This window comes from Temnothorax longispinosus, chromosome 4 (assembly GCF_030848805.1).
Source record: "Temnothorax longispinosus isolate EJ_2023e chromosome 4, Tlon_JGU_v1, whole genome shotgun sequence".
Taxonomy (NCBI): domain Eukaryota; kingdom Metazoa; phylum Arthropoda; class Insecta; order Hymenoptera; family Formicidae; genus Temnothorax; species Temnothorax longispinosus.
Window position 1 is genome coordinate 7,114,885 of NC_092361.1, and position 22,709 is coordinate 7,137,593.

The 22,709-nt window shown below is 36.1% G+C and overlaps 1 protein-coding gene across 2 annotated transcripts in view; it reads left to right on the forward strand.

Moving 5' to 3' along the window:
• The window catches only part of LOC139811123 (uncharacterized), a 36,589-nt gene extending 14,503 nt beyond the window's left edge, over positions 1-22,086 (forward strand). Inside the window, exons 1-3 of one of the 2 annotated variants that reach the window (XM_071775214.1) lie at positions 14,586-14,663; positions 16,946-18,500; positions 19,024-22,086. In XM_071775214.1, the coding sequence (XP_071631315.1) occupies positions 17,059-18,500; positions 19,024-19,357 (1,776 nt within the window). In that variant the 5' untranslated portion in view covers positions 14,586-14,663; positions 16,946-17,058 and the 3' untranslated portion in view covers positions 19,358-22,086. Of the gene's footprint in view, positions 1-14,585; positions 14,664-16,945; positions 18,501-19,023 lie in introns of those variants that run through there. The other variant, XM_071775213.1, reaches the window with a different exon arrangement.
• The last annotated feature ends 623 nt before the right edge of the window (positions 22,087-22,709 follow it).

Consider the following 22,709-nt stretch of genomic DNA (forward strand, 5'->3'; position numbering starts at 1 on the left):
TGGCCAGCCGACCTGTCGTTAACGTTGGTGATTCATGATATTAGACGAGCGCTGAAAGGATAACGCTCTCCACGCACGCTGACAGTATCTCGTGAATTTATGACTCGCGCACTTTATGATAAGGATGCGCGTGCGTCCTTTATCTTTATGACGAGGTACAGGTTAACGCGTACTTTAAGATGCATTCGCGTGCACCGTATAATTTTTTAACTACACCGAGGTAGAATTTTCTAACTACTCCGATTATCCGATTAATGAAATGTCATGTTTGGATACTCAGAGGATTAAAGTGAGGAAAAATTTAAGTAACAAGTAGCACACACATAATAACGGATAACAATAATAATTAACTTATACTTATAATGCAGAATAATTTCAATAAAATGGAGCGAAATATATGACGATACGAATTAGGAATTAGAATTGAATGATGTAAATTTAATTGTTTTCAAATTAAATTTAATCTAACAATAAGAATAATTATAAATTAATAATTTACGAAATAAGAACTTTACAAACTATTGCATTTTTGTTGATTTCTTTTGTAGAAATGTGTTTAATTCAATTTCCAATTGTTATTTCAAGTTGACAATGTCTCCTCGAATATGCAAGATTTGTGCTTGCACAGTTGTTACATTGTTTCTTATTGCTCATCCGGAAGCGTAGAAAATGGGTTTGAGATGCGATCGGAGCATGCGGTCGACTAGAAATTGAATTACTTTCGCTGCTATTGTGAATTCTTTATTTCCGCTATACGGTTTACAGTTTGTGACCGTCAGCTTTGGACATTGCAGAGAAACGGATAGAATGTTTTTATCTTTGCATCGATATTATTCGAATTCGATCGGTATTATACACGTATACCTACGCGTATAATTCCTCCATCTGTACATGTTAATTACATTGCCTTTTGGACATTTGTTTAGTTTTTATTTTGTTCTGAGGTATCTCTCCTATATTATATTAAAATAATAATAAATCGATACTTTTTAATTTTAATCTGCACTGCTGATGAGTGTCCTGCAGGTGTGAACTTTTTAAGAGTATAACATATTGACTTACGAAATTGTGCTATTTGTATCAAATGGTTCAATAATTAGATATTAAGTTTTTGACATTTTTGTTTACAGTAAAGCATTTTAAAAACCCATTGCTTAACGAATATTATAATACATATATTTAATTATCTCAAATATTTTTATGTAATTTTGTAAGAAGAAGAATTTACTTACTGTTGTACGTGCGAGTGTTGTATTTCGAACGCTTGCTATTAATAAAGATTTTACAATTAGGTAAAGGTTCTTCACGAGGAATTTCGCAAGGACGCGTCGAGACATTCGCGTATTATAAAGATAAAAATCTATCCGTAGATAGTCATCACGTGCGCACTATGAAGAGGATTTAATATTCACAAAAAAACGTGAAATGACATCATGCTTAACGATGACAGTTGTATTGACAATTCCGAGGTCATTTGTTTCAGCAACTACTTTTCTAAATATTATAACAAATATTACAACTGGTTAATTTCCTCGCGTGCAAGTATTGTAATTACGAATTATGAAAAAAATTTCTAGATCAAATTGTCCTCTTAGATACGTCGAATAAAAGAAAATATGAGAGAAAGGCACTGCAAGGTGAAATTTTTGCAAAATACGAACGTCGGGCTGCGGTTGCGATCGATTCGTGCGGATAAACAGAGGCACAATCACGGCATGATCGACAAGTCGCGCAAAATTGCGCGATTAATGACGATGGTGAATCGGTCGAATAAACGGTAATGATTAGCTAAACGATGAATGTTGGAGAATCAGATCAAAGAGGGCTATAAATCAGGATCAATTTCTGACGGTAATCATAAAATCGTTCTAGGCCGCGACTAAATGATAGTTGTTTGACAATCAGGAATGTGCCAGTGTTTCTATTCGAGCTACTTTCGCCAGATGTCAATTCTAACATGTATATATTCATATTCAAAGACTGATTGTGAATATGAAAACGGGATAATTTAATTTAATAATCTGACTTTTGAAACAATAATTTTGAAATAATTGAAAGTTATTTTGTTTTCTATCTTTAATTGCCTTTGTTTTCATTCCAAGAGTCTTTAATCTTATTTCCACATATATAACTTGCTTATATTATTACAATCATTCAAGATTTTAATATTACACATTTTCTAACAAAAGCATGATTTTCACGATATTTTATACTAGATCAACACAGAAATAATAATATACATATCTTTATTTATCTTCAATGTTAAAATTAACGTCAATTATGCAAATTATTTATAGCAATGTAAAATCAATATTAATCATTATATTATAGTTTTGCAATAGAAGCATGTTACATAAAAAATTTTTCTCTAGATTAATTTAGGTATATAAAAAATTGCGCTATCAATTTAATCATTAGATTTTGAAATATTATTATAATTGAACTTGAGCAAACAATCTGTAGAACATGAATTACGCAAGCCATTAAACGCAAGCAATTAATTAACATCTAATGTAATCTCATAGTTACTTTTCCATAAGACAACACTTTATAATGCCACATAAAAAAATGAGAACTTATTTTAAAGACTTATTGTCCTCTTAAAATAGATTCACCGATTTATACATGAAATAGAATACATAATAAATACATATGACATATCTTTTTGATATGGAAGCGTAATAAGCGTGATTGAGTGACACATATTCCAATTTTAAATTATTCTACAAATTACGTACAATTTATCTAAATGTAGATATCTTCAGTTATCAAACAATTAGTCAAGGATACTATCGCTTTTGTTAAATGTTAAAATTATTTGCACCATTAGCGAAGATTGTGTTTCTAAGTGCATGTTTTTCACGACACGACTGCATGCACGCGTGAGAAAATCCGATCTACATTTAGTCGCTATAGTCGCTACATTCATGATTCTTCAATCGTAAAGTTGTTTGTAGCGTAAGACTTTCGCGTTTCTTACACCGTGGAAAAGTATCCTACTTTTACACGCGCATCCGCTTTTATACCATATACTCAATTTAAACTTCCAGTGCCTATTGTATTCTTAATTAAACTTCCGCATCGCGATCTATTATTTAATCGTCATGTAATATCATTGGATAGAATTTACTCGAAAACATAAATGTTAGAAAAGATAAGTGAATTCGTGTGCAAAAGCAATATTGCCTCTCTTTGCGCGCGATATCGCTTCTGCATGCATTACCTATGTTGTTATCGATATGTTGCATATTGCATATTTCATCGGTACTTCAGCTTGCGTAAATGCTGTGCTCCAAGCAAAGCATTATTGTTGCATCTCGTAACATGATAGTCGTGTCCTGTGTGTCAGTTATAATATTTCGGAAGTGATATAATAGAATATATGTATGCACAATAACAAGTGTTAATTTACAGGAGATATTTCCTAATTTATTTTCTGTTTTATTTTATAACAGACTTGAGATTTATATATTTACCCATTTTTTTCATTAGCAATAGGACAGAGGATAATACAGATCAAACAATGAATATATATAATGTTTCAATTTCTTGGCATTCTTAAAATTTATTGTTTACTTTTATAAATTCTCAATTGCTTATGCTATTTTAATAATACTTTTTCGTGGTTCTTTTCGCATATCAAAGCATCTTTCTCAGATGGATTACGGCATCATCAACGGCGTCAACGAACGGGGTCTTCAAGACGATTGTAACAGTTGAGCGCGAATAATTACGTATCTGCTCACTCTGGTTGTTGATATTTTGCAATATAAAACTATTATTAGATCAATACAATAAGTATAAGAGAGAATTTATTTGCTGACGAATGATTACTGAAACCGTGTTATATATACATTGTATATAAAACATGTATATACTTTCTTTCGTTCTCGCTTAGGTAATCGTATGACATATTTATCAACGTATTACCTAATCTTCTACCTACATTGCAAAGTATAATAATACTTTTATATTATAATACACAAAGCACAATTATTTAATTTAAATTATTTAATTTAATAGATAATATGCAAAGTGTGGATAATCTGTCACAATCTAATGATCTAAAAAATAATGACTTTTACTTTTAAATTTAAATTAATAGAAAGATTGAGCTGATACATTTTATGGAATATTGTACTGGCAGTTGATGCCAAAGAGAAAATATCCAGCGGTGCTGATATTGATGTTAATATTGAGGAAATCCCTTGAAACAATTATTGTCTGTAATGATGATCGTGACAGCCATGTCCCAGTTGCAGGCTTCGCTTACGGCTTACGGACCACGTGCACTCTATTGTTCCTTTTGTTGAGAAGACTTTACCTAAGATATATCCTGTCATTTTTCTTTAATGAAGATCCATCAGCCGCGCGATTGAAAATCTGACATGCAAATGCAATTTTACATGTAAAATCTCGCTTTATTGCAACAATTTTTATTATATTAATAATAAAAAGTTATTGGAGCGTTCCTCAATTATCTTACTCTTTAATAACGTATAACATTCTAGAGATTAACGTACTAAAGTAAAAAATCCTACGAAATATCCAAGTCTCGATCGTTAAAGTTAGTGCTGGATAATGCGCGAAATATAAACAATACTTTAATTACCTAGATTAATATAGTTATTTTATATTAATGTAGCTTTTATTTATCAGATTTATGTAGAGTACATATTAAAAAGTTAAGTTATTACTTCTACAAATAGCTAACTGTTATCTACATCAGTAATGGCAAAGTTCATACTAACAGATGGCCTTTTATATTTCATGTCCATTATATATCTTATCTTATTTTTTACTCGATGTAAAATTTATTCGTGAATTTCCTTCCTTTTTCATTTAAATTAAATATTTTATATATAATGTTTTATGAAATCTTCTTCTAATATATGAAATAGTAAAAAAAGACGTCTATTTTTTACGATAGTTTGATGACTTTGATATGGTAGAGATATTAATATAAATTTTTATTTTATTTTTTTTCTCTATGTGTATTTGTAACTTTATCCGTATTTACATATGTACATATATGTCGGTCTGTCGATATTACGATTTGTTTCATTTACCTTATAGATTACAAGATACATTTCACTATCCTAAACAAAGAGTTATCGCAAGATTATTTTATCACAAGAAAGAGATTCCATTATGAACTTTGTCATTAAATCTGTTATTTAACCATACAAAAATTGATTTATTGTAGACGACAGATGATGTCATATTGAATGATATATGGTTTTATGAGAGCGAAAGATTAATCACGCGGATTTTGTTGGACGAGTAAATCGTTTCGATCAAACTTTCATTCGACGATTTCAGTTCAGGATACATTTGGTCGATCGAGATCACGCGATTTGTTCACGCGGCCAATAGATGATGCTTCATTCTTTAAATTCATAGTTGAGAAAGTTGCCGGGATCATGATTTTCTGTGTTAGCGTTGTGTAGGCTTCACTGGGATCCTTTTACTCTCTCGTACCATATATATCTCATAACTCTGCTTATACATTCACAAGGATTAAACGTCTTCGAAACGAGCCGATTTCGCATCCGTAACGTGATAATTTTTCGATGCAATTAAATAGTTAATTACTGTTCGATTTTCTGATGGCGTGCCAACAATTTCGAAGATAAAATTCCAATGAGCCGTTTAAAATTTCTCCCTGTGAGTTTCCGACAAGGTTTAGAATTTATTATTCTTTGTCTATTCTAACGAAATTAAATTTAACTTATTTAATAATTACAGAACTTACTATTTTTTAAACTTATCGCTTCTCTGATATTTTGTACTTTTGCATGTAATTATTTTTTTACTACTTGAAAAATGTAATAATATATAAGTAACAATAAGAATGTAAAAATTGCTAATATATTAACATGAAAATATTTATGGAAAAATTTTCATATATATATATATATATATATATATATATATATATATATATATATATACAAAATGTACTTATTTATTAGAATTATTATTTAATTATTAACTTTACTATGATTTCATAGTAAAACGTTGGAAAAAATAATTTAGAATTAAGAGAATAATTTTTGAAAATTCAGGGTTTTCAAGAGCCGAGAGAAAGAACATCTGCAGGTTCGGAAGAAAGAAAAGTTCTGAGAATTTGTTTCGGCTAGTTATTTCATCCGGCTATAATAGTACCTAGATAACGACTCTCAAAGAATTTCCTTAATCATTCAGACCTGATATCTCGCAAGAATTGATTAAATAGGATAGGAATAGGAAATGAGAATCTCAAATAAAAAAATATTGACTCTCTAATTAAGTTTCGCGAATAAAATAGATGACATATAGAGCTGTAGTATTAAAAGATACAAAGCTAGAGAGATCGATAAAAGTTTTAATATAACATGCGTTTTAATATAACATTCGTATTTATTTATCATCGTCACGACTCGTCGCCCTATGAAGGACTGGAAGTCACACATACACAGGCAAGTTGTCTGCCTGCCATGACAAAGACGTTGCCTCTTCTTCAATGTAGACGCTGCTCTCTTGCAACTTCCTATATGTTCCCTAATACTCTTGGGTCCCGGAGGAATCTCCCTTCCCTTCATCGGAGTCATGTAAGTTGACCAATCGACCACTTCTCTCTCTCTCTCTCGCTCTCTCGCTCTCTTCGAGCTCCCCTCTTGATCCTCGAACGGCCCCCTAGTCGAAGACTTCGTCTGGCGTCTGGCGGCAGTTCGGAGCGAGACGCCGACACGACGTACGACGAGTATTTTCGTTTCGAACTTATCGAGCTCCGGAATGCAATTTAATTTTTGTTATCGTGTTACTCGTTGTATATAGACAGTTTTATAGACCAAATTTTATATAAAATGTGTCTGTTGAAATAAATCATTATCATGGTTTGGAGAACATAACGAGAACGTGCCGGCTGCTGATGTAGAAGTGCGCGTAACAGGTCTTTGCATATCCTGTCGAGTGGCGACCGGCGACCGGCGACCGGCGATCGGCGACCGGCGACCGGTGACCGGCCTCCAGAAACGGCTTTTAAATGTCCGGCTTGATGAAGTTGACCGGAACGCACCAAGGCAGAAAAAGATCGGTGAATCCAAAAACTTGGTTCGGCTTGTATTCGGCTTAAAACTGTCGAGTTATACCATCGTCATCATGCATCGTCGTCATCTAATTCACGACGAACAAGTGACAGTGATTGAAAATTTGCGCGTGCTCGCGAACGATCTAATACGAAAAGAATCACGAGAATTATAAGATCCAAGCTACATCGGAGCTTGCTTCCAGCTCCGTTCTTCCCATTCAGGCACGTCGCATTCATCCGGCGCGCGGCACAGCGCGGGGCGGCGCGGCGCGGGAGCAACAGCAGCCAATACGCACGCATACCTATATATATGCGAACAATTGGAAGAAGAAAGCGCGTCCGGTTCGCGTTTTGTCCTTTAACGTGTGTTGTTTCCTTCGGAATATCCAGCTCCAGCTAGAAGAAGAAAAAATAGTGATACCACATAGTGATCGCCGATCATTAGCGTTCTTCCTGACTCCGAGGTGGAGCAGCCACGAAAATAAGAACGAGAAGGGATTACGAAATGCCGTGATGTCGTGTGCCAATGGGAGAGGAATGCCGATGCCGGCGCGTTGACGCGGATCTGTTCCTCTTCCCCTGGTGGAGGTCGTCTTCGAGTGTCGCGGGATGCAACCCGGGCACCGGGACGTCATCCGGACGAGTTCGAACGGTTGGCGATCGACCAGGCTGTTCTGACGATCACCACGATCACTCGTCTCTCCGCGATTCGTTTCTCCGAATCTCCGTATCTCCGTATTTCTCGTAAGTATAGAAACAGTTAGTGGAAACAGCTATAAGGATCGCCAGGTTCCGGATCTGTAGGTTCTCAAATCCGGATCGATTTGATACCGAAGTAATATTACGTTGGAGAGTAACACTATTAAAGTTTTTATTTCACATAGTTGCAAAGCGCTTGGTATAACGGTACTAGAATCCGCTAGTATCGAGACTTATTGTTAGTCTCTGATAGGTATAGGAGTGTATTACTTTTTGATGTGCTCATATAAAAGTTTCAAGTTTCGCTAAGTTTCTTAATACCATTCGCGATATAGCAATACTCGATAGGATCCCATTTCTACTCCCATTCCTTCGAGGAATGCGTTTTTTTCTCGACGATCAGATCTGTTGTCGACGAATAATTGAGAGTTTTAAAAGAAAATTAATTAAAAACCTTCTTTAAAAGGAGAGATATAAACTTATGTAACGCATTTAATAAAGATAAATATAAACTTAAAACTAGTTCATAAAACAGGAATTAGAAATGCATATACGATCTATTCACTCCAAGAACTCTGTGACTGGTAGCCGCGAGATTGACGAAATTTTCGTGACGCAATTAAGTATCGATCGTTCTGACGGTTTCGTGAACGAAGTGATTGCCTGAAGGAATTACCGTTAAAGCGATCGTGACCTCGATCTACCTTTGGTGGATTCTGTATACAGTAGATCCGCATATTTCTGCGAGTGTACCTAAATAATTTGACTGGATTTGCTGCTCGTTCGGTTCGGAATTAATAATAATAATATAAATAAAGATAAAATTTTTATCTTGATTGATAATTAAGTCACACTTATCGATCGCCTTTACCATTCAAAAATAATAAGATGCACGCGATCGCGAAGGACATCGATCGTCCTTGACATTTTTTTCTCTTGGAGAAATCGGGAACTGTATACACGTATCGTAGGTATGTCCGTGCACCGCACCGGTGGCGGTGCATAGAATTTCGTCGAATACCGTTGATCGCGGCCGCACGCTATAACAAATTATGAAAGTGTGCGAAAGCCTAGAGAAGAGCTAAATACGCTCGGCTCTCGTTCCATCGACGAATATCACATGATTGTACGCTTTAATGACCCAATTCAATCGGTTTTAATGACGTCAATCAAAAAAACCAGCCAAGGATTCAATTTCCGTTATCGACGAATAATGAGAACGCGCGATAAATGCATACCGAGTAAACCAGCATTTTACCATGTTAATCGACAGATTTTATAACGAACGGCCTTGATATTTCTTTAACGAGTCGTTAGTCATTGATGACGGAGGAGGTTTTCATTTGATCGTCACATTTTTGTCATTTTCTTAACATTGTAATTTGTAATATAGTTCCATCATTTTTAAATTTTCGTGACTTAATTTGAGACTTGCTTAGCAATCCGTCGTCAGTCGAATCACATTTAATTAATCGTCATTTGTTCCGCTACTTTTAATTCGTGGAAGTCAAGTAATTAATTCAACTGTCGAAGGACAAGCGCGATCTTCGCGCGCCAGATTGCCGTTCTTATGTATAATTACGCTAGATAGATGCGAACAAAGGAAATATACAAGTTGATAACAACAATATAACGTATTATAATATGCGTTATGGCGCAAGCGAGATGTGTGATCTGTCGAGGAAATTATAATAATATACTATACCTGATATTCGTAAGTTTCAACGCAAACACTCGCATACCGTAATACTCTTCGTTGTAAATGTTCATCATTACTATCATATGGTCATTATTATCGGTTGGACAGTTTATATTAAGAATATTAAAGAATTGTGATATGTGAAGTGTAAAGAAGTATTTCATATTTCTAAAACATAAAACGCTCTATTATAGACCATAATTTTGCATTCAAGTAAACAAGTTGCCAATCACTTCTGATCCTAAAAATAACTGTGCTTCATGCAAATTTCCATAGTAATTTTATTAAAATATTTCTGAAAGAGGATTCTAAAATAGAGCTGCGTAATTACACGGAACCTTTTATAAATTCGTTTAGTTAACATTTGCAAATTAAGAGGCTCTTTTCTTTTTTAAATAGCTTTATTAGTATTCATTAGTATTCGATATTTACTTTACAATTTATGATACGCATATGGTATCGATTTATGGTCACTGTCACCTTTTAATTCATGAAGGCTAACTAGTTTAACTTATTAGAATTTATTAAAAATATGCGATGATAATTAAGGTTATTGCATTATCTTCTTGAATAAGAATGTACAGATGTGACAGATTGATAAATGCATATCACGACATATCGCGATCATGGATTATGCGTGCACGTTTTCTAGAGATGATAAAGTATAATCTTTGCTTATGGAGAGAATGACGTGTGTAAAGACCAATATGCGCGACTATAAGCTTGACCCCCGGTTCTCCTCTCGGTAACGGTTGTACGATCCAAGTATCACAACCTGACATCCCTGATAAAGTCGGTCGTAGCGCAACAGGCGTCACGTAATGTTGCACGTTGCGTCTCCACGTACATCAATGTCGAATAACACGACAGAATCTCCGAAGTGTAATTATATATAAATTAATTTTTCACGTCTACGGCAGCGATATCATTTTGGATCCTCTCAAAGATGTCACGATTTATGAGAAATCATACATCTTTTTGTCTTTTCTTAAAATTCTATCGTAAAATTTATATAAAAATCAACCAAGATTTAGACTTTATAGATGACCTAAACGTGTCGTGGCGACACTGGCGATGCGACGTGGTAGCGACCGAGCGACGTTACACAAAAAATAAATGCGCTAATATAAATATTAATTAATGTTAGGAATATATATAAACAAAGATATTTGAAGCATTCTCGGCGGGAAAAGACAGCTGTCGAGAGAGATATTTTTTGAATTTCACGCGTCTCACGCGCGCGTTACACGCGTGCAGTTACCGGAATAGGAAAAAAAATGATCGCTCGATCGCCGTCTGTCTCGCGCCTTTCGTCGCAAACGATCAGATAAAAGCCGAGTGGCACCCATGTCGGTCGAATCAAAATTGCATCCACACGAGAGAAGGATCGTGTGCAGTTATATCCCTCGACGAGATGCGACGAGATGATGACGTGCGTGCGGCCGGCAATTTAAAGTGCCATTTGCTTCCTGTGGTAGGGAACAACGGCCTCGTTTCGACATTCAATGCAGTGCCGTTAAGTATTTACGTATAACAGGCTTAATTGCCACGGTATAATACGAAAAGTGATTCATTAAACTACACGTTTAGTATATGCGCGAACACATGGTCGGCAAGAAGGAGAGAAAAAGCAAGAAAAGAAAGAGAGCGATACGAGCTAAAAATAGTGAGTCTTATCGAAGCGTGACGTTCTCCAGGGCGCGGTTGAGGCAAATTTTAAAGAGATTGAAAAATGAGAAATTGGAAAATAAATAAAAAAAAACCTATAACTGATGAAGGACAAAAATACACATGACAAAGAATAAAAGAAGCGAAGCATAAAGATATACGCATAAAGATAACAACGTAATTTCTTTTTTAATTAATTTTTTAAAAACATAATTGATTAAAATTATCTAATATATATCTATAACGTGGAACGTTCTATAAGTTATCGCGCCACATTATAAATGATACCAGGCGATGGAATTCGTTTTTGTTCTGTTCGAAAAGTGAAGGAGGGACCAGAGAGACGAACCAAGTATTTGATAGAGACGAAAGACTTGAAACGCGAGTTTTATAGCTACACTTGTACGCGAAAGCTGCCATGATGCTGCAGAAAATCCGGATCACAACATACGCTTTCCAATTATATGTGTAATGACAAAGTCAGGCATGTATGAATATTCTTACGGAATAACAAATAAATTACTCTACGAGTAATTATTTGCTATGGTATTGAAATTTGGTGAAGAAATATTCATACAATCGAAGTCAATATACTCGAATCATCTCGAATATATTAACATCATTCGGTTGCAACAAACGTATCGATATGCTTACGTCTGCTCGTTGTGAAATGATACCGATTCATATCGTCGAAGTCATTGGGGAAAGAAACGATTCTGATTAAGTATATGTTATACTTTTAAAGTTCCGATATATACTTGCTCACGTTACTTGCTCTTCAGTTTCAATATTGATTTATTAAGTTAAGTTGAATTTAACTATTTGTAAGAATTATATAAGATTGATTTTCATAAATCGTAATAAAAATATATTCAAACGTTTTCTTGTAAAGTGATTATTAATTAGATATTAATTATCAATTACAAATTATCAATGATATTATCTGATTTTTCTCGGAGATATTTATATTAATTACGAATGTTGTTACATGTTTTAAAAATATATAAAGTAACATATTCATACTATAATACTTTCAGAAAATATCTATATCTACATATATTATTTGTAAGTACTATTAATTATTTAATTATTGTGGTATTGTATTAATTCTATTCCAAAGAAATCATTATCATCGAATCAGTCATAATTCAAGCACATTTGTGTCGTGACAATACGTAGGTAATTACGAGTGTCAATTAATCGACGTATTTAGTTATCTATTTCGTATCTGCTATTATACCAAGTAACACATGGTGCCATACTGTCATCGTGTAAATTGTAAAACATAAATGAGCCTTGGAACCGTGTGGCACCGCCGAGCGTGCTGCGTTGAATCAAAAGAGTTCACGCCGTGCTTGATACATGCGGCACGTGTGTGTGTGTGTGTGTGTTGTGTACGACCAATTGCAGACGATATTGCACGACAGAATGCTATCTCGCTCTCGAATCGCGAAGATCGACGATGGGACGAGGCTGGTGAAATCGCCTGTTATAGTTATAGAGCGTCCCCGCGCGCCGTTCTATTCGCGCCACGATCTATCCTTTTCTGTACCCCCCCCTTTTTTCTCTTTCCTTCTCCCTTCATACAATTAGGGTTAATTAGCACGCGTAAGCGAGAAATCGCAATTGGAGCAGGCGAACGTACGACGAGCCAGCAGTAGCAGCAGTAACAGCAGTAACAGCATCACTCGCTCTCTCTACTCGACTTTCCACAAAATCGTCCTCGCTGGACTACGCGCATATGTCGTCATTTCTCCTCTCTTTCTCTCGAGCGACCATTGAAACCGGTCTAATTTCGATGATTTCAATTCTTGAGGCTACATATATGGAAGAACGGAGCTGTTGCGATATAACGAAAATTTGCGGTATAGCGTAATAAAAGAATGCAAGTGTCATTTGTGACATTAATTATCACGCATGACAACAAACGTGAGGAGTAGCTTTTTTCTACTTTTTCCGGGAAAATAAATGAATATTATGAAATTTGTTCTGTATAAAAATTGTTGTTATTCTTGTTAATAGAAACGTAAGTTGAAATATAAGCAATTTGTTAACAGAACTTATTATTATATGTCAATAATCTTAAGTCGTTTTTATGTGTCTGTTCATGTCGAAGCTTGAATTTATCGAAAGTATGCCGTGGCTATTATTGAATAGTCTCGGTACCTTCATTCTAAAGCTATCAACGGTTATATTGTCAATTTAAATCATACTGGCGATTTCGTGCGGGATAACTGACGTGTAGGACTTGTTTATAACTTCTTTAACACTTTCCATCTTTCTTTGTAGCGGTTAGCAATGAAAGAAGAAATCGCGGAGGTGCAACGGAATTACATAAGACGCGGAATGCAGATGCACAATGCATCTTGCACGAGCATGCGTAATAAGTCTTAACTTCATGATCCCAAAATATCTTTTTATTATAATTTTATTAGATGAGATACGAATGTATCTTAATACATTCGGAATATTATACTTTTCGTAAGAATTTCAAAAATTTGCGTTACCACCTGCATATCGTTACCATATGACGACTGCGAAAATAGTATCTGGTTAATTCAGTTGCGTAAAGGTAGTTAAAATCCGAACGAATTAAATCCGGCGGATTAATATTTTCTGCAAAAGTTATAAAATCATTTAGAATCTCGCGTCATCAGCCACGAGAGATACAGCCATTGTGACTCAGCTACCATATATCTCGTGTACGCAACATTGACGAATAATTTATCGGCGACTGACGCAAGGATAGAGGATTATCGACAAAGAGGTGTACGCACATGCGAAAGATATTGCCGTGTAAGAAACGTTTAAAAGCGGGATAAACAGATTTTTTTCTTTTTTGCGAAGAACGAGGAAGGCGAGAGTTCGCGGATGTTTTTTGATCGAGGACCTTGAAATGTAATCACGATTGCGACAAGAATGCACAATTATTTAGCGACGTTGTGATTATATTAACGTGTGATTAAACGCATGAAAGAATTATTTTCCAATAAGATTTTATCGGTGGTCTTGAGCTCGCGCGCAGATATACAGGTACAATACATACATGAGCGTGTTATCGTGTATGCACATTTGCAGTATTGGTCAGAAGGCGACGGATGTGGTTGCTTCGATAGAGAAATATATGATAGAGAAATAGGCTGCTATATATATATATATATATATATATATTCACTCTTTGCATTTTGCGTAAATATATGCCGTTTAACCTTCTTCTTCTAGTGAGAGCTGTATTAAAGAGATTTAGAGAGATTTTAATATTAAACGTCAGAGTTAATTATCGCGGTTAATAATTAATACTGGCTAATGGCTAATATTGTTAATTTTACCTCAAATTTTATCGTCCTTACACTTCCTTCTTACTAAAAAAAAATAAAAATTACTGTTAGCAATAAAGAGATTATAGAGATAAAAAGCAGTGTTGCAAGCAAGATTAAAGAATTTCCCTCAATTTCAGAATTTCCGCTTGGGACGAGGAGCCAATATTTGCTTATCTTCTCTGTCGAATGGAGATTCCGGAGAGAAGTGAGTTAAACTTTGCGTGCCCACATTTTCGGCTCGTTATTAACCTGCTTTCTCTTAAACGCTGATGGCCGTGTCGCGTCGTCGCCTGTAAATTCTATCGCTGTCAGCGTTGACCGTAAATAAATGTTAAACTTTTTCTTAGGAATATCTTATCTTATCCCTTCTAAGCTTGGCTAAGCCAGCTTCAAGCATTCGCGTCGTCTATAACATCAATTTATTTCATCTTTAGTTATTGCAAATGATAATGATAATGATTCGTTTATTTAGCATCGTCCGTGATTTTGGAGCGGAATAATAAATGTAGGAAGTACATTTAAACATTTTCAATATTTTTTTATTAATATATTAGAATTTTAAATTTAAACGATGGTAAAAATGCTGTATTAGTTAAAACGACGTAAGTATGAAAATTATCTGTCAATTATCAAATCTTGATCAGTATATAAAGAATCGACATCTGTGTGAAAAGTAATTTATTCAAACAATGCTGAAAGAATAATTTAGACCTACTTACAAGAGAAAAATTTTCGAAAAAATTCTCAAATTTCTTTTTTGATGAACACAGACTCAACATAATGGAAGGGCTGTATTGAACGATGACGATTGAGTCGATATGAACGCGTTCGTTCCGCGCAATTTGCGTTCTGGCCGGCCGCGGCCGCTGCGTCGGTCCGCTGTTGTGCGGGATTGCTAATTCCGAACGGAACGATAAGAACGGGGCCTGAATTAAACGGGAACGAGGTGGCATCGCGCTCGCACGTACGCGAGTTACACTTTCGCATGCAATTGCTACTCCGCGCCGACTCGATTTATCGAGCTTAGCGTGTGACGGTAAATTAAACAAATTATCGTTAATTTGTGATCCCTCGAATGGACAATCGCTTAGTTTAGCAAATGAGATTCAGAATAAGTAGGTACTTCTCGGTAAAAATTGTCAAAATTATTGCAGTAGGTCAAGGTGAAAATGTGAAAATTTCAGCGAGAATGCCCCATATGTATTTTGTTCATGCTCTAAGTAATTTAACGTGTAAGTTATGAAATTTTTTGGAATAAACCCAAATTTTTATTTAATGATTATTTTGATTAGAAATCTTTTTTTAGAACATGTTCTTTTCACTATATCAATGTTTTCAGTTATCAATGTTATTCAGTTTATCAATGTTTCTTTTACATTGGAAAGGAAAGAGAAATCGTGTATACCTTTTCGTCCAAAATATCTCTATATATAGAAATTTGTTAGAATTTTAATTAACATATATGTGGACAAAATATGTAGATATCAGGAAGGAATAATAACGTTTCATAAATATATATATACAAATACTAGAAGCAACAAATCAAACGTGGCAGAAGTAAAGTCTTGATGGAAAATCCTAGGTTGCGGTCAAACTTGATCCTGAGAGTCCGCCATTATCGCGCTTAGGTTTAGAAAGAGAGGAAAGGAAGAGACTAGACGTCGTCGAGGGGAAACATCGTCGAGCAAAAGGCTCGAGGTGGTCAGGAAGGGAGGAGGTTAGTTGGAGCGAGGTGCAAAAGGTGAAAAACAGTTTGCCATCAGCATAACCGGTTCCACGTATCTCCGAGCGGGTCTCGCGCTCTTCTCTCTCTCTTTCTCTGTCTCTCTCGTTCTCTCTCGTTCTCCGGAGACTCGCCCGATCCGGCCAACGGGGTTTCGCCCGACAGGGTCGCTCGCTTTCTTGATGATAGTCGAGTACTGGCTACCGGTAGCGGGTGTTTTTATACAGTTAAAGACATTATCTCGTCTCTTGCCCTAAATTCTGTTGACTAGTCATGGGTTATTTCGCAGCTTTCATCTTGTTCACTCTAAACTCACGAATAAATCATCACATTCGCTTTACTTCATCTTCTCGAAAGCAATGACTTTTCAACGTTGTAACAAAAAAAAAATGCTTTCCCGATGGTTTAATTAAATAAAATTCCATGTGGATTCTATATTTTAATTCGAATTGTTATCCATTTAGTTACGCTTCTATACATATATATTACAGACCTTAAATTTATTTATAATAACCTATTATTCGCAATTTTTATTTTCAAAATAAAAAATAATACAAACTAAAACTTGATAAATTTATAGCGAAATTAATTGCTTGTGTAAATAAATCTATCAGTATCTTCAAAATCTCAATAAGGGCGGAATAAATACTTGTTGTTCAAACGATAAAATAATTAGTAAAATTCTGTCTCTTTGCACTATATACTTTGACGGTCGTCTTACGGTTCAATCAACACTTTGTGGACAATGAACTTTTCTGTTTCAGATTCGGGTTTCAGAACGAGAAAGAGGATACGGTTAAATAGGACGGGGATTCAGCGTTCCAGCTGAATCGTCCGGGCGGTGATCGGGAAGACGCGTCGGGGGAAGACCAGCAGGATGACAACGATACAGAATTGCGGCGGCAGTTCGTCAAGATGCGCGAAGCGTGCCTTCGTCTTCGTGTTTGCCTGGGGATTGCTGATGATCGCGGCGGTACAGTTCCGTCACTTGGAGAACAGGGCTTTGCGTCAAGATGGTAGTCCTACCGGCGAGGATGGCATCGGTAACCCAGTGGAAGCCGATGGCATCAGCAACGATCGAGGTGCAAGCCAGGGTTTTTCAGGGAGCTTGAGTCTGCCACGATATCTCTTGCAAAGGTCGTCATTGGGCGATCTTACCAATTCTGGCGGTAATGGCGCCCTGTTGACCACCCTGACTACTCTTAGAAACCGTTTAGAAGCGACGACGAGTCCGCTCGAGCTGGAACCGTTGCTGGATAAGAGACTTGCCAAGACCGAGCAGCAATTGATCGAAGAGATCGCCGAGAGAATACCGAGTCTACCGCTAAGCGATTGGTCGAAAAATAGCAGACTGACAAAACGGGGCAACGAGAGCTGTGCGAAATACCCACAGATCTACGATCTGGAGTTTAACAATATCTATTGGCAAACCCTGCGAACCAGCAACGGCACTTTCCAGTTTTTCGGCGCGTTCTACGACAATCGGAAATTATCCAAGATCGGGCCGGCGGTGAGGATCGTTGGCATGATCGATCGGATTGAACCGATCGTGAAGACGTATTGTCAGTTATGGTACGAGGGCGAGAGCGAGCCCAAGATCATCGAGACGCTCGAATACAAGTACATTTGGTATCCAAAATGGGGCAATTACAAGCAGGGCATTTATCAGCCATACGTGATAGCGTGTAGGGTGCCGCCGCAAGCGTATGGCAAACCACCGTCGTCCGTCTCCATCGTGGAGAAGCGTTGCGACACGGCCACCAACCATCTCCGAGTGATTTATAACAAGCCCGAGCGTAAGAAAGATTTTGCGGTGTGCGTAAAGGGTCTGGACTTTCTGCACGAGGATCTATCGGTCCGACTGGTCGAGTGGATCGAACTCATCAGCCTACTGGGTGCCGACAAGATCTACTTCTACGAGCTGCAGGTGCATCCGAACGTGACCAAGGTGCTGCGGCATTATCAGCGTCTGGGTATAGTGCACGTGACCCCGTTGACCCTGCCGGGCGGACAGCCTAACGTGCCCGCCTTCCAGCACATGTACCTCACGAAGAAGACCAATCACAAGCGGCAGAACGAGCTGATACCCTACAATGATTGTCTGTACAAGCATATGTACGAATACGAGTATATCGCCCTGTTGGACGTCGACGAGGTGATTATGCCCGTCAAGGACGCGACCTGGCAAGAGCTGATGCGTCGGGTGTTGCCCAAGGCCCTGCAAATACGGAACGAGACCCGCGCCTCGTATAACGTCAGAAACGTCTACTTCCTCGACGACCTACTGCACTCTCACGGTTACTTCAAGGACATACCCAAGTAAGTAAGGTTTCCACTTTCACGCCGCGCAAATCGACCGTCCGTGAAGGGAACGCGAAAAGGTGCTGGATGGCTCTCGCACTTCGCGCCGCCGGTTGTCGGCGTATCGTATCACGACTCACGACTCTGTTTTAATTCGTCTAATTGTAAAATCGCGACGGAGGAATAGAAAATTCGATAATCGATTGAATATGTCTATCTTTTTGTGATAATTGCAAGAGGTAAAATATGCAATTCGTGCTGAGGTAAATATGTGTATGTTCTAATTTTCGTTTTAATATTAATATCGCTGAAATAATTAACTTTTAGAATGTGAAAGACTTGGATTGTTATAGTTTTGCTACAAGAAAAAAGTGTTTCCACATTTATCTGAAGTCTATCCATATATATCCATATATGGACATGTACACACACACACACACACACACACACACACACACACACACACACACACACACACACACACACACACACACACACACGCACAAGAGACGCATTTTTTATTCGAAAATTGTCCCCGCAGGTATATGCACATGCTTCAACACGTATACCGCTCGAAGAATTTTACGAAACCAAACCAATACATCAAGTGCTTCCATAATCCGGAACGAGTGGTCACTCTGCACAACCATTTTCCGTTGGCGTGCCTGGGCGCCGGATGCACCAGTTACCCCATTGAGACCGAAGATGCCCAGCTACAGCATTATCGCGCCGACTGCGTTCGATCGCTGAAGAAAACCTGCGTAGAATATCGGGAGAACAGCGTGATAGACACGACGATATGGCGTTACAGAGATAAACTGATCAGCAGGGTCACCGACACCCTGAAGACGCTCGGCTTCTTCGGCCCGAGATAGCGTTGGAGATTGATCTCTCCTTTTTCTTACTCTCATTTCTCTCTCCCATGAAGATTTGATCGGTCGCCGCGGGAAGAACGAAAGAATGGGTTGTGCGCGGGACGAGAAGCGATGAATCTATCAGCGGGAGGTAATTGCCGGTGGGACTTGATCAGAGATTTAATCGAACAGATAATCGGGATCGGTGTAACCGGTAAAGTGGATCCGTTTCTAGTGACAGCGTAATATCGCATCTTATACTTCTATGTGTTGTCACGTGCGCGTGAGAGAAGAGTGTGGATCGGTAATTTCTGTCTGATAATAGCGTTACAAATATGCATATCAGGTCTTGAACGACAAAATATTTTAGCCTTATTAAACGCAAGAACGTTATCGAGATTGGAATGATGATCGTTTGTAAATTAATATAGATGTCATCGTATCATCTAAAGTAGAATAGCGTATATAAAAAACGGATTAGCATCAAAGTTAAGTTTTCATTTGATCCACGCATATTTCTCTATTTTTTTCTTTTCAAGTCAAAGTTGACTTGTTAAATCTAATAAGAAATTTTCAAGTAAATCCATCTTCTAGAACTAGATGTTACAATTAGCGAAACAAAGTTGCAAATAATTTATATGAGAAATTATTAATGCTCAATTTATGCGAGTCCCATTAACACATAATTTTCGGGCACCCACACTGCCCGCGAAACGAGAATTGTCTCGAGGCCGAGCGTAATTGCGGTTCGATTTGTATCGATAACGAAACGCAAATTTTCGAATGGCAAATCGATCGACCGGATTATGTTTGCGATTATGAGAAAACTGCAGTATTCTTCTTCCTTTTTTGTAAATAATTTCTCTTAAGTCTTATATATGCTCAATATATGTAATACCAAGTCTGCGATTGATCGATAGCCATAGCTATAAGTGCAATGTATCGGTAAACGGATTACATTCGGTCTTGTGTGTAATTTTAAATTTAATAAAAGTTAAATTGTGGACTTTTAAAGTTGTGCTTTAACAAAGAGTATAAAAAATTTATATATATATACATATATAAAACAAAGTTGCAAGATTATTAGTTACATTATAAGTGCATTACATGTCGAAAATATATTTACAACTACGGTAACATATATGAAAATTTTCTTTTTTATTATTTAATTTAATGATTGAGAATATTTGTTTTGGAATGGTGCTAAAAAGTATCGACCACTGTTCCGACGACTGAAATGCTGTGAGGTGTATAAGCATCGATATTAAAGACTACTTTTAACAAATCTTCCGCAGTCGCGAAGCGGCTTTGATCTTTGTAGATTTTTGGAATAGAAATCAAAAGTTCAATTGCTGTCATATTTGATAAGCGAGGAAATAAATAAACATAAATAAAATAGAACGGAATACAACGAAATACAGTCATATACATGATCATATAGTATATTATAATATTATGTTCTATATCTCAATGTGTTTATTTTAATTTTAATTGGCGGTATAAACATTAAATTGTTCGATATATCATGGCATGTATTCTTTAATGAGAATATGACGAGTATGATTGTTTCTCAGTCTCGCCAATTGGTTTTAACCGCTTCGTGATTACGAAGACCTTTCTTTCTTATGGTGAACCTCGATCGCTTTCTACACAATAAAAATTGATTGCTTTTTACTATTCGACATAAAATTCGTCGCTTGTAAAAGCAAGAGGGCGATTCACGTTTCACCATGAGATATATCAATATAAAGGGACCATTGTAAATAAGAGTCAATAAGAGACAGAAAAGTTGATTCGCATGAAGATGTCTGTACGCGAGAATAATATTTGTTAAAGCTTACGTGGGCAGTTTTTTATGTTGAAACATTGCGGATAAAATGATGTCTTTTATCTTCTCTTATTAAAATTATATAAATTGAATAAAATTTTGTTTTTATTTACACATAACATATTATTATGTAGCAATATGTTTTACGCATACGCCCACAAGAGCAAGTGCTTTAAGTATTAATATTGATTATAAATATGGCTCAGAATAAAACAAATTAAAATAAAATTACATTAATCAGCCGACCCCAATTACTTAAAAAGACAAGTATTCTTCAAATTTAACTGGTGAGAAAAGTAGAATGAGTTTCTCGTACAATCAATATTCATGTGCTGTTTTACACGATAACAATTTTTTGTTTGCTGTAATAATCCTTTGATATGTGTCTTCAAGATATCTGTGTTTGTAAGATAATAAATTAAATTACAAGGAGATATAAAAAAATACCTTACTTATGTATCTCTAAAAAAATCCTGTATTTATTATTAACTTTATTAGTATTAGCTGCGTAAATTTTTTTTAAGGTGAATAACAATATCGTTTTAAAATGTGTTCGCTTTATCTTGTTGCGATTGGCATTAGTGTCATTTGAAATGCCTGTTGACTTATCGTGCATGTGTCCAAATTGTCGGATGTTATCACAGCGTGATGAGTCAGCACGCCGCTCGACATGCGACAGGATAATCGATGGCGATTGCAATATAAGCTCCCATCAACCCAGACAACAATGTATATGATACCGAAGGAAAGAGACCTCAAAACGCAACTACAAATATCCTATTTCCTATTAATCAACGAGTCGTTCGTTTTATTTGTCTGAGTTTCCAAAGATATTTTAATAATATCTCTCGAGACATAGCGCTACAATTTTCGAAATGTAAGAATAATTTTATGTAAATAAATTTGTATGTGTGAAGAAAGAGACATCAAACGAAGCCCTGGTCACAAATGAGAATTTGCAAACAAAGAAAATTATATCGCAAAGTACATCAAACGATATAACTATTTAAATGCAATTTTAATTAAGAATATATGATAGATTGATGTACTATAAATAGTATAACTTTTTTATCGTAAACAATTTAAAGTTGTTATTTATTAACGCTGAACTAAAGTTATTTAATTTATATTTCAATTGTATCACATAAAAGAAATATTTTAAAGAAGTTTTCAGATTATTATATTAATGAAAATTTTTAATAAAAATATATATTTTCTATTTTCGCTCTTCTAAATTCTCATTCGCATATCTCGCATTGCCGACTGGCAATATTGCAGAATATATAGGATTCCTTAATTTCGAATAAAATATATAGACACCGATAAATAAGGTGACTGTAGATAACCGAATAGCCTTCCGAGGGTATACGTTTTGCCAATCGATCTCGTTATTTTCCTATTGTCAACAAGAAATCTAATTTAATGCAAAATCTTTACATTGCATATAAAGAAAGTAAACTATAATACTTCTTTTTTTCTTCTTTTAAAAAACAAAATTTTATTATTATAATTTTAGCAAATACATATATATGAAAATTTTCGTCA